Source organism: Porites lutea, chromosome 5, assembly GCF_958299795.1.
Source record: "Porites lutea chromosome 5, jaPorLute2.1, whole genome shotgun sequence".
In the NCBI taxonomy this organism is placed as follows: domain Eukaryota; kingdom Metazoa; phylum Cnidaria; class Anthozoa; order Scleractinia; family Poritidae; genus Porites; species Porites lutea.
This window is the reverse complement of record NC_133205.1, coordinates 26,366,993-26,378,232: the sequence shown is the minus strand read 5'-3', so window position 1 is coordinate 26,378,232 and position 11,240 is coordinate 26,366,993. Positions and strand designations below refer to the sequence as shown.

The 11,240-nt window shown below is 39.4% G+C and overlaps 1 protein-coding gene across 2 annotated transcripts in view; it reads left to right on the top strand.

Annotated features, from left to right (window-relative positions):
• LOC140936325 (repulsive guidance molecule B-like) overlaps positions 1-8,954 on the top strand; it is a 40,067-nt gene extending 31,113 nt beyond the window's left edge. Inside the window, exons 1-3 of one of the 2 annotated variants that reach the window (XM_073385780.1) lie at positions 6,101-6,602; positions 6,726-7,285; positions 7,738-8,954. In XM_073385780.1, the coding sequence (XP_073241881.1) occupies positions 6,530-6,602; positions 6,726-7,285; positions 7,738-8,454 (1,350 nt within the window). In that variant the 5' untranslated portion in view covers positions 6,101-6,529 and the 3' untranslated portion in view covers positions 8,455-8,954. Of the gene's footprint in view, positions 1-6,100; positions 6,603-6,725; positions 7,286-7,737 lie in introns of those variants that run through there. The other variant, XM_073385779.1, reaches the window with a different exon arrangement.
• Positions 8,955-11,240: the final 2,286 nt, after the last annotated feature.

Here is an 11,240-nt window from a genome sequence, read left to right as displayed (position 1 = left end):
TTTTACACCTATTGTTAAGGCATCTTTTAAGGAAAACGTTCTGTAAAACATTCAAATTTTGCTAAAAACGAGTCGGAGATTTTAAAATGCTGTTATTAAAGTTATTATACATGATGTGTGGGCGGCTTTTTTTGAGGTTACCAAAATGAGTACACAGCTGAAACATCTATATCATGATCTCTTCCGCTTTCCTTAATATTACTCAATACTTTGAAATGTTCTCATTTCTTATATATTGCTACTCCAGAATAGCGAAATATATTTTAATCCTGCAAGCCTATAATTTTAAAAGAAAGAAAAGTTGTTTAAGGGCACCAAAAAAGGTTGTGTTCGTGAGCAGTCGAAAATTGAATCATACCATCTGTTTGTTTTTTTAATTTGACGCTAAAAATTTGACAGTACCGGCCTAGCCTTGAACAAATTGCGTGATCATTCAAAGAGCTCTAAGCAAACATTTCAGGGGCGGAGTTCTAAGACCATTCGGCCTTTTAATAGTTCAAAAATAAAGTTCTTAAATTTCTACACACGTCACCTATAGTTAGTTTGTTTAGATCACTTATTAAAAAGGTTGATATTTGATACTGGGATCCCCAAAAGAACCTTCACGAGCTTTGCGGTCGAGGCTGATATATTTTGTTCTTACGTGTTGTACTTGTTCGAAAGTACAATGTTTTAGTGAGCTTTCTTTAGTTGCCAAAGAATACAAAGTAGTGTATACAAGGATCTTTTTCCTTTCGTTTTCTCCAACACTGTAAAATAAGCTCTCTCGACAAATTCACTCCAGTATTAAGTTCGAATATTATTATATATTTTAACGTCTAAATTTATATTTGGTTTACTGATATTGACAGCGTGACAAACATCTAAATTACATTGGAAAAAAAGCATAGGGATTCAAACTGCCCGCTGTCGATAAAGTGCAAGGTTTTGTTTTAAATTAGCTGATTTAGTATTTCTTTCTGACGGCGACATTCATATGGGGAGTGAAAAAGCACTCCCCCTCCCCCTCCCCCTCTATCCTTCACTCCCTCCCCTTGAGCGACGTTGAATGTTAGAGCTGTCTGGAACTTGTTCTCCGTTTATGGATCTAGATCCTATGGATCAAAACAAGAAAGATTACTCGGAAAGTCAAAGGTTTTCTTTTTTATTTGACAAAGGTTAAAGTACTCGTTCGAGGCCCAGATATCAAATGCTAAGGGTTTTACATAATATATATTTGGTTTTGAATACTGTCGGCTTTACATAGCTAAACTTTTCGATTCCATAGTTGCAACAAAGTGAACAGCTGAGTGAAATACTAAGAAAGTATCACTTATTTTATTTGTCGTGTATTTTGTCTTGTCCAACCATTTACTGTAAAGTAATCTATAACTTCTCTTGCTTCAGCTATTTCTGGATGTACAACATATATCCTGTAGACTCCATGCAGTTTAAGAGTTCTCAATGATTCCGGTTGGGAATGGGTACAGGATTAATGACTACTTTCTCTGACCCTAGTTTCTTATCAGCTCTTATCTTAAAATCGTCTAAGATATTACGATAGAAAAAGAAATGTCATTACCGTTTTTTTTCTTCTTTTTTTTTCCCTCAGTGCTTACTGCTTAGTTTATTGCTCAAGGCTTTTGATGTCAGTTTCGTGTGACAATTTGACCGCTGCAGAAACTGACTCGGTTCTTCATTTGAAACTATTACCGAGGTGTTATCATCTCTGGGTTTAACAGGACGCTAAAAACCATCAAAGATCCATATTGGGTCGATATAGATACTGCTTATCTCTTCCTGAAATTTCAAATGCATGAATTGACCGTCACTGAGTCAATTGAATTGGCTTGCGCTCAGCTTGCTGTTTAACGGTTAAGCGATGGCTCAAAGGTATGGCACGATAACGCTAATTTGAGAAATAAAAACTAAAGCCTGCCCAAAAGATCCACGCTAGCGCTGATCCCAATTTTTCTAGGTATACAAAAACAAACCCGTCTGTGCATGATATAGTTATATTTTTATGAACACGAGTTGAAATCAATACTGTAGATTGCGAACACTCAAATGGCGATTCTACTTAGCTCTACTTAAAGTAAGTCGGCCTTGAAAAGGAAATATTCAAGTTCACTGCATATATCACCTGGAGATAAAAGTTGACACTGATGTCTTTCCGGCTCGACTAGTGAGCAGCTCCTAGAATCACCATGAATGGTTCAAAGACTCAAGATTTTCATTTCGTACCAAGGCATTTTTCGTATACCCTAGGAATACACAAACCTATGGCCGAAGGTCCAATCGGGTCCAATCAGTCCTTATTTTAGTAGTTGCAGAAAAAGGCCGTTATTGATGCAGTCAGATCTGATATTTTTTGAGGGGAAGAAGGAAATGAAATCAATACAGTCATACACAAAACGTCGAATGCACTTAATTAAGGCAAATGTTTGCCTCACGAAACCCATGCATGAGCGCTGAAAATATCTCGTGGAGACGTTGTCCCTTGTTTGATCTAAAATGTGTGCTAATTGAATTTCTTTATGTAAAAAGTTAAAACAAATCAACTCACAGGCTTACCCAGCCGCTGGACCTCTAAACAAAAAGAGTTGATCGCGACGACCGTTCACAGTCTACTGCGAATATGTCAGTATCCACTAATCTTAGGTGGAGTGAAAGTGACTTGACAGCTTAAAACTTTGTACTTTTGTACTCTGTTCCTTTTTGTACTATCTAAACTTTTAAAAATCCACGTTGATTCCTTATTTATCAGAATCTCTAAGGCGTCAATTTTATATAGATGTAGCTTTAATTCTGTCCTACTTTCGAAAAAAAAACATGCGAAATCAATACTGAATGCCACACGAAATGGCGATTTTACTTGAAATAAATGTGACCTTGAAACCCTAAGGCACTAGCTGCGAATATTGCTTGAAGATATTTCAAAAGCTTTGAAATAAAAAGTTAAAAATGTTTTTCTTTTAATCGTGAGCCGGTTGCTGAGAGAAGGCTGGTGAGGCCCATGAATATGTCTCTACAACTTGTCGATAAGCCGTTACTTTTTTCCAAAAGATTGAAACGTAGCAGAACTGATCCTTTCAGCGAACACAAGAGCAAGACAAAACATAAATAATATTCTTTGTGACCTGATTTGGGTTTGAAAACCAAACTCCTTCGCCGGAGGCTAAAAGAAAAAACACTCAGCCAGAATTCCTGACTGGTGCTGGTAACTAGGCGGCATCTTACGGCAACTAGAAAATAGTGCGTATATTATGGTCACACATGCAGCCTAATGCGACCATGGATCTTTAAAACTGCATAGAAACATCCATCTGAATGAAAACTCGCTAAGCACACCCCACTGTTTTGTATTAGACAGTTACTTTTTGCCGCAAGCTTGATAAATTTTAGTCAGGTGCTTTTTGGCTAAATTCTGGGGTCATAATTCGCATGGCCCCCGTTGTGTGGATACCGGCGCGCCAATACTCTTTTTAAGAATTAGCTTGTTTAATTCTACTTTTGTAAAACGCTGAAAACTATGAACCAAATTAAACAAATGTGCTGAAACCAGTGTGAATGCAAAAACAGTCCAATCAATCGAAGAATGACCTAACAGATTGAATTCAGCTAAATAAAATCGACACTAGTGGCCGAGGTATACAACTCAACGTAAACATAACGAGTGGCACTGCCTTATTTATTGTTTAAAAAACCCGGTAATAAAAAGGATGGAATTAAACAAACTTGCTCCCTTGTGTCACTGTATATCAGTGCCACTATACTCTCTGCGTTTACACTTGTAATCACTGAGCCTTTACGGTTCAACTCTGATTAAAGCCCAAAGGCTATCTAGTCTCGATAGAACAAGTTACAGACTCACTGACAGTAAACCAATTAATGGTTCTGTGAGAACCCCTGCAGGCGCCAAAGGCAAATTTACTTTAAATTTAAACGTTGCGAAGGAACGGCAAAATGGACGTGTCCTCGACAAAAAAAAATAGCACTTAATTTTCTGCTATGAACGACAACAGGTGTACATGGTTCAGAGAGACCATGCGGCGACTGGTTTATGGAGAGGATGGTCGAGAATTTTCTTTGAAACTACACTGAAGTTGGACTTTCAAAAGAACTGCATCATATTAACGATGAACTCAGCATACATATTTAACCTTTCCTTTCGCAAAGTTTTATCATTGCTAAACATATAGGAAGCAGATCCAGCATTCGTAGGTTCGTGGCCGCTAGTTCGAGAAAAAAACTTTCACCTCAGTCTTAACAGTATCGAACCTCTATAAGATCCACTGATTTTAGTTTCACAAACAGGTCTTGCCATGTTTTCATACAAGGAACTGGAACCTCATTGGAATGCTTCTCACGTCGCTTCACAGCAGTGCTTGAATTCTACAAATATTCCTTACTTTCCAACTCGCTGTTTACCTTAATCCCTGGTCCTTGGAAAAAGAATTGATTTTAGCCACCATTTATCAACATATATTAAAGCGTGCAGTGAATTCTGTATTGCTTCAGAAAACTAATTTGTCCTTAATCAGCTCAAGCCCAGTTGGAAACATTGAAATGTGTTCTTTTTTTTGGACAAAAATAACCCGCAGAGACCGCGCTACCTTATCTGCATAACTTGCGACTCCCACCGATTTTAATTTTCATTCTTAAATTCCAAACAAACATACCTGCTTACGGTATGTTATTACAAACTGAGTTCCATGCTAGGGCTTAAATTGCATCGGATAATTCTTTTCTGTTGTTTCAGCGGGTAACTAGCTGCCATTGAAGGACTTAAAACTCCTTGAAACTGTCGCAGGATTTTGTTTAAGTAATCTAAATAACAGACGAAATCTTCTCAGAGCAACAGGCCAAATTGTACTGTATTGTTCTTACTTTGTTTGCCGATACTTGCGCCTAAATATTCCTTTAAATAACGGAAAGTGTGGGAGCATGAACAGCGTTTTTTTTTTATAGATAAAGACGTGCGCGAGGGAAGTCTCAGGCGAAAATAGTTGAAGTTATAAGTTGGTCTTGTTAAAATTTAATAGACAATTTGAGAAACTGCGGGGCCTCGCAGTGGATTTTGAAATCATAGAAAAGCAGGAAATGGGCTTGCTTAAGGGCTCAGTACGATATTCACACCAGTAAAACTGGAACACTGAAAATGATTGTTTTCTCGCTGAAATTTCTTGTTGCTATCCCACAGATTCCATAGTATTGTGATTAAATTTCACACGCTGCGCGGATTGCTAGGCGAAATATGCGACCGGAGTGCTCGCAGAACCTCTGACCGGAAAAGGATTTTTGTGCGTACGCGACATGAAGAAACAACAATATTGATTATTTGTGGGCGGTACGTACTTTGAATGGGATAAGAACTTGGCGGTCTCACAGCGCGCTCCAGCGAATCTCGAACATTTCAGTGAATGTATTCGCTCGAGATAACCAATTTTGAATGTGCAGAACGCGCTGTCGGCAAAAACCGCGTTCAGGATGCGGGAAATAAGTCAAGCAGTGTGAGATGGCAGTAGACCGTTTTGTTTAGTTCTTTCCCTCTTCTACAGTTCTTTATGGTGTCTTTGTCTTGTGCCCTCCCAAATGTGACATTTCTAATTTTTCGATGTGTTGGACTACAAAAGTATAATTACGGTAAATCAACAAAGACCTGTAATTAATCGCGCACGCGGGCGAGCGCGTGCATTGGTGCGGAAAAAAGGATTTAGCCGGCTTAGAAGCCTTTACATGCTGTTACTTTCAAACGGGATTTAAGTTCGGCTTTTCCACGAAGATTCTTATTTGCACCTCTATTCTTGCGACAGCAAGGTCCAGAGAGCTTTTGTTGGTTGAGGTTGGAAGGAACAGTGGGAGTCCCCCGGTGGTAATGTCAACACTCCGTCCCTTTTTGTAATTTATAAGGTCGCTACACCAATCAACAAACGAGGAAACAAAAGGGAAAATTATAAATGACAGCCCGCTCAATTATGTACGAGTACCGTGCTGGATACTGGCGCATGATTGGCCCGTTTGAAAGGTCTACTTTGAATAGCCGTAGGCGATAATGCTTCGCACTGAGAACCAATGAAATGAAAGAAAAGAGAAGATAGTTAATTAAAATGACAGCTGTTTCGGTGGTTGTAGTGTGACGGGAAACCGCACTAGGGGAGCTACAGAGAAAGCGCCTACCCCCTATAAGAGCTGATTTATTTTCTCAGGCTTGTGATTGTAGCGTGCCTTTACTGAAACGAAAGTGCTTTTGACCATTTCGCGCAAAGATTCGACGCTTGTCGTTTGAAAGTTTTCACTCGTCGATAAGGTCACTCGGGGCGGGAGAAGGGATCCCGACGGCTTTGTTAATCAGTATCTTTGTGTCGTAGCTGTCAAATTCCTGATTGATAAGTGAATTGAGTCATTTGAATTTTATTCCCATCAAGCAAATTGGCCAGGACCAGTCGCTCACGAGCTAGCGATCGAACTCGGCGGATTTTGGTAACACAGTACATGATCTTTATGCAGTGAATATGTGCGACAGCTCAGACGGTGGCCTATCAAGGACATGAGTTTGCGATTGAAAATAGGGCTTACTGTCTTCTATCACGCGCTGCTATCGGCTTGTTTATTTCCGCAACGTGAGTGTAGTTCTAGAAATGTTAATCGCCCGCTTGTATGAGGAAAGGGCAATGTTGATGCTGTTGCGATGCTTGTAAATATAAATACACTCATGTTACTTGTTATCTTGTTTGTGCCCTCAGTTCTGTTGGTCACGGCGGAGCAAAATTGCATGGAAACACTTAACGAGCGATGTACCACGCCGTACCAGAGGACAGTAGAAGCAATCGAACGGCGCGATCCGACTGACAACCCAGCGTTCTGTACCGCTCTGGCGATTTATTTACGCTGCTTTAAAGACGTGAAAAAGAACGTGAAAAGTTGCAGCTCCAACCTGTACTTCCACACAATTTCTACGCTCATACCGAGACTAATGAAGGATCGAAATTGTGGGAATGTTTCACTTTCGATAAACAAAACTGTTCTCACTACGACAGCAACGAGAATGCCAGTGACCAGTCAACCTGCTTGCTTGAACTTTTTACGCGAACAAATCACACCGTTGAGCGGAGAAATTAAACAAGATCCATACCAGTATCGACTGTGTGCTTTATTTGGGGACCCTCATTTAAAAACATTCACCGAAGAAAGGCAAACGTGTGTTGTTAAAGGCGCATGGCCTCTGATAGAAAACGAGTATTTCTCCGTACAAGTTTCTAACGTTCCCCTGGTCAGTGGGTCTAGCGCTACGGCTACAAACACGGTAAGCATTATTGCATTATTTTCTACATAGAGCGTGTCCAAACAACACATCTTTTTGAATTATGCATACACGTCCTGTAGTTTTGGGCCTGCTTGCAATTCAAACATGGACTCCAACAGCTTGTCAAAGACGCGGCATGTCTTCTGGCACAGAGTTCGTCGCTTTCGCAAGCTGTGCGTTTTCTAATTACTTACGAGCCAACTTTGGCTATGTTGTAGCAGGTTTCCCCGGCAAGTACGCTGTCCATTCATTAAAGTCACAGTACTGTAATAAGCTTTGCATTGACTTAGCTTGTTCCCTTTTGTGATGAAACTAATCACGTATCATCATGCTATTTGTTTCCGAAATAAGGCAATCCATCATCGCAACTAGCACAAGAGGCTGTCGAAAATGATGGATCGCGTTTTACTGAGTTTCTCCTCTAATCCGTAGTCGTATGTATTTCTCTCTAGATCACAGTCGTGATAAAACCAAGGGGCAACGGTTGCGTTCTTCAGAAAACTTATCGAGCAGAAGCAGGCAACACGCTCCCTGCAGAGTTCGAAGATGGAACTTACAAAACAGGGCCTTTGGACTGTCCAGCTAGGATTTATACGCGGCAAAAGGGACCCCGCACACACATCGAGATTAAAATCTGTTACATTAGTACTACGATAATTATCCGACAGGTCGGACAGTTTCTGACGTTTCACGTTAAAGTTCCCGAACAGTTACTTTGGAAGTTTCCAACGGATGGACTTTGTGTAACAGGATGCCCTTACTTGCAGAGAATTGACTACAGAGAGCTTTTATCTTTTACGGACGAGCAACTCGCGAGATTGCGCCCGCGAAGAAGTAAAATGTCGCGGAAAGAAGCCTATGCGAAGTGTATGGAGAAAAAAATCGCAGGCTTTTACTTAGACTCGTGTTTGTTCGACCTGTTGACAACAGGCGATCAGAATTTTAGCGCGGCAGCGTGGCATGCTCTTGATGATTCATTCGTGTTGGATGAACAGGGAACATTGAAAGATATACAAAGTTACAATACCACACAGCCGCGGGAAGAAGCTTTCATTCCAAGCGCTCACGACAGAAAACACAAGAGAAACACTAGCGAACGAAACGTAACTAATTCATTTTGCAAACTCTGGACTTTGTTGATAATTTTGTTTGCGTTCATAGCAAGATGACATCCTCCATACTCTGATCTAAGTGCTGTTAATTTGAAGGCAGATAGAAAATAATTTGATGTCTCTCCGTTCATTTTAATCCGATACCTGCTGCCGTGTATTCTGTATGTTAGTGAGATTATTTTCAATCTTTCAGAATCTACTTGTAATTAAGAGCGCGACTTGTGACCTTTTATTCAATCCATTGGAATCGATCCTTTCCAGCGACATGAAACAAATCCTTGTTTGAAAATCGTGCCGTAGGAAAGGTTGTTTATACAACAGAAGATGTACAGTTTGTATGTAAAAAATAAGCCCAACTTGAATACTAGAGGCATTATACATTTTATATATTTTTAGTGATATTTTCGTCGGGCACGGATCAAAGAACATTGAATAGAAATTTATTTGTTTTATACATTCTCGATTAATTTATGAAACCACAAGAGGCATTTCGACAAATGCACACATACACGTCACACACGAAGATATGTCCAATAAATCTCATTACCAAATGAAAATACATTGTGCTTTTGTTGAATTATGTAGCCATAATATAACTGCGTAATTATTCATTGTTTTGCACTGCCGTGTTGGGTTCGTATTTCCTGTCCAGGCCAATTCTCGCGTCGTAGCTTTCCCTCCAATTCCTGAAACCCTTGAAAATTACCCTCCTTGCATTTAATGGTTTTCTTTAAGAAATTAGTTCTTATCTGACCTACATCTGACATGATGACCGCAAACTTGAACCAAAGGAAGTACTACTGTCCACAGCTTCAAAGTGCTATGAAGTGTATTTTAATTTACATCTCCAATGACCGAATAGGCATTGACGTCAAGTCTCTTAAATAGTCCCCGAAAAACACTGCTAATTGCATTTGATGATTTCGTTACAACTAAAGTAGCCTAGACGGGTAAAAGAAAGGAAAATTTCGCCTCAAATGTTCTGCTTTCTTGGCGGTTGTTTGTCCTTTTTTGCCGCCGCGTCACCTCTCTAGGGGGTTGGTTGTTCGAACATTCTCAAGAAATAAGTTGGCACTGTCTGTCCTGCCTCCATAGCGATAGACAGCTATCAAAAGGGTAATGACTGGAAACGTTACGTACCGTTAACAAACACGAAAAAAAAAATGGTTTGCCTTGACTTGGAAATTCGTTGATTATTATCCAAATTTTTTTTCGCGTCTACTTTAATGAGTTTTTTTTTTTTTAATAAGAATTGTTCACTATGAGACCGATGGCATGAGCCCATGGATTGCAAAGAGAATAAACGTGAGCACCAACACAAACTTTTAACATAAAAGTACTTTTAAAATAAAAGTATTTGTTGCCACACTGAGATATATAACTGTACTGCCGAATTATGAGGTAATACCTGAATGATACAAAAAAAAAAATTCGCAAATTGGTCAAGAGTTATCTGACGGATCAGACAAAAAATACCGGTGTTTAGCTCAGAAAGATGCGAGCGATAAACGCTTAACAAACTTCTTGGATCGCATGGCAATCTCTTATAAACGATTCTCAGAAATTTGTGATTTTTTGTAAGGGGCCAAACGCTTAGGAAAATTGAAACAATCAAAACAAGGCCTGTAGATGATTTTTCATTAGACGTAAAATTACGAAAATTACATGTGGCGATAGTCACGGTACGGTACGCTTGTCCAGACGTTGAAATTTTGCCCATTTTTAGGGCGGTGTTTCGTAAGCCTGTTCAAGGCGTAAACATTGTTCTTTAAAAGGGGCATTGACTTAACTTGTCATTCTTTATGCATATTCGCCCTTCCTAATTGCGTCAATTTTTCTGTGTTTAACTTCCTCTGCGTGACGTGTATGAAAGCGGCTGCTTTAAATAAGGAATAACTTGGCAGTAAGAGAGCAGCAATGTATGCTTTTTGCGGCTTTTGCCACGATACCAAAATGCAAATTGTTTTTCTGTGTACTTGCAAATTAAAGTGCTCCAATTTAACTGCAATCCATCTTAATTTTTTGGGTGGAGACTAAAACGTGCAGAAAGGACCCCACCGAAAGATTTATTAATTACTCTGCACGGCAATTTGTACTGTACAAAACAGCCAGTCCAATCAGACAGTCTTGTCTAAAAAAAAAAACAGTTTTTAAGAGCAGGAACTCGAATTCTTTTTGCCACTTGCTGCATGCGTGGATGTCGATGTGCGTACTTTGCTTATTGCCAACTAATCGACTAACCTCCATTGTCCCGTTGACATAAATTGGCCCCATAACATCGGCACAATGGAACTCAATTAAAAAGTTTATAAGAAAATTAGGAACAGAGTAAACACAAACGCACAACGCATGAAAGAGTGGCGATTGATAAACATGACCTGACTTAGCTTAAAAGAGGTAAAATTAGTGACGATATTACATCTTTGATCACCAAAGGCAAAGTGCTAAGCGCTTATGAAAAGATAAACGGCAAAAAGGGATAAAGAACAGAAAACACCTCACTTTTTACCCCCCGGAGATTATAGATAGTCCTTTTCAATCGCTTTGTGCAGAAAACAATAGAGAACCCATTCAAAGGTCGCGCCAGTTGTAACTTTTTATGTAAGGAAAACTTATCCGAGACGATTTCCAACAAGGATTTGTTTTGAAAAGTATACTTTTGATTATTTTAGCCGGAAAATTTTAAGTATTTTTTGTATTACTGATCACCTCACGTTCAGTTTCACAGACGCAGCTGGCATATGTTCTTTAATCACATCGTTTGTTAAAGTTACACTCGAACATACCTTTTGCACTTAAGATTTGTTGTAATTTTGTTTGTTTTACGGGACAGAGAACAAAAT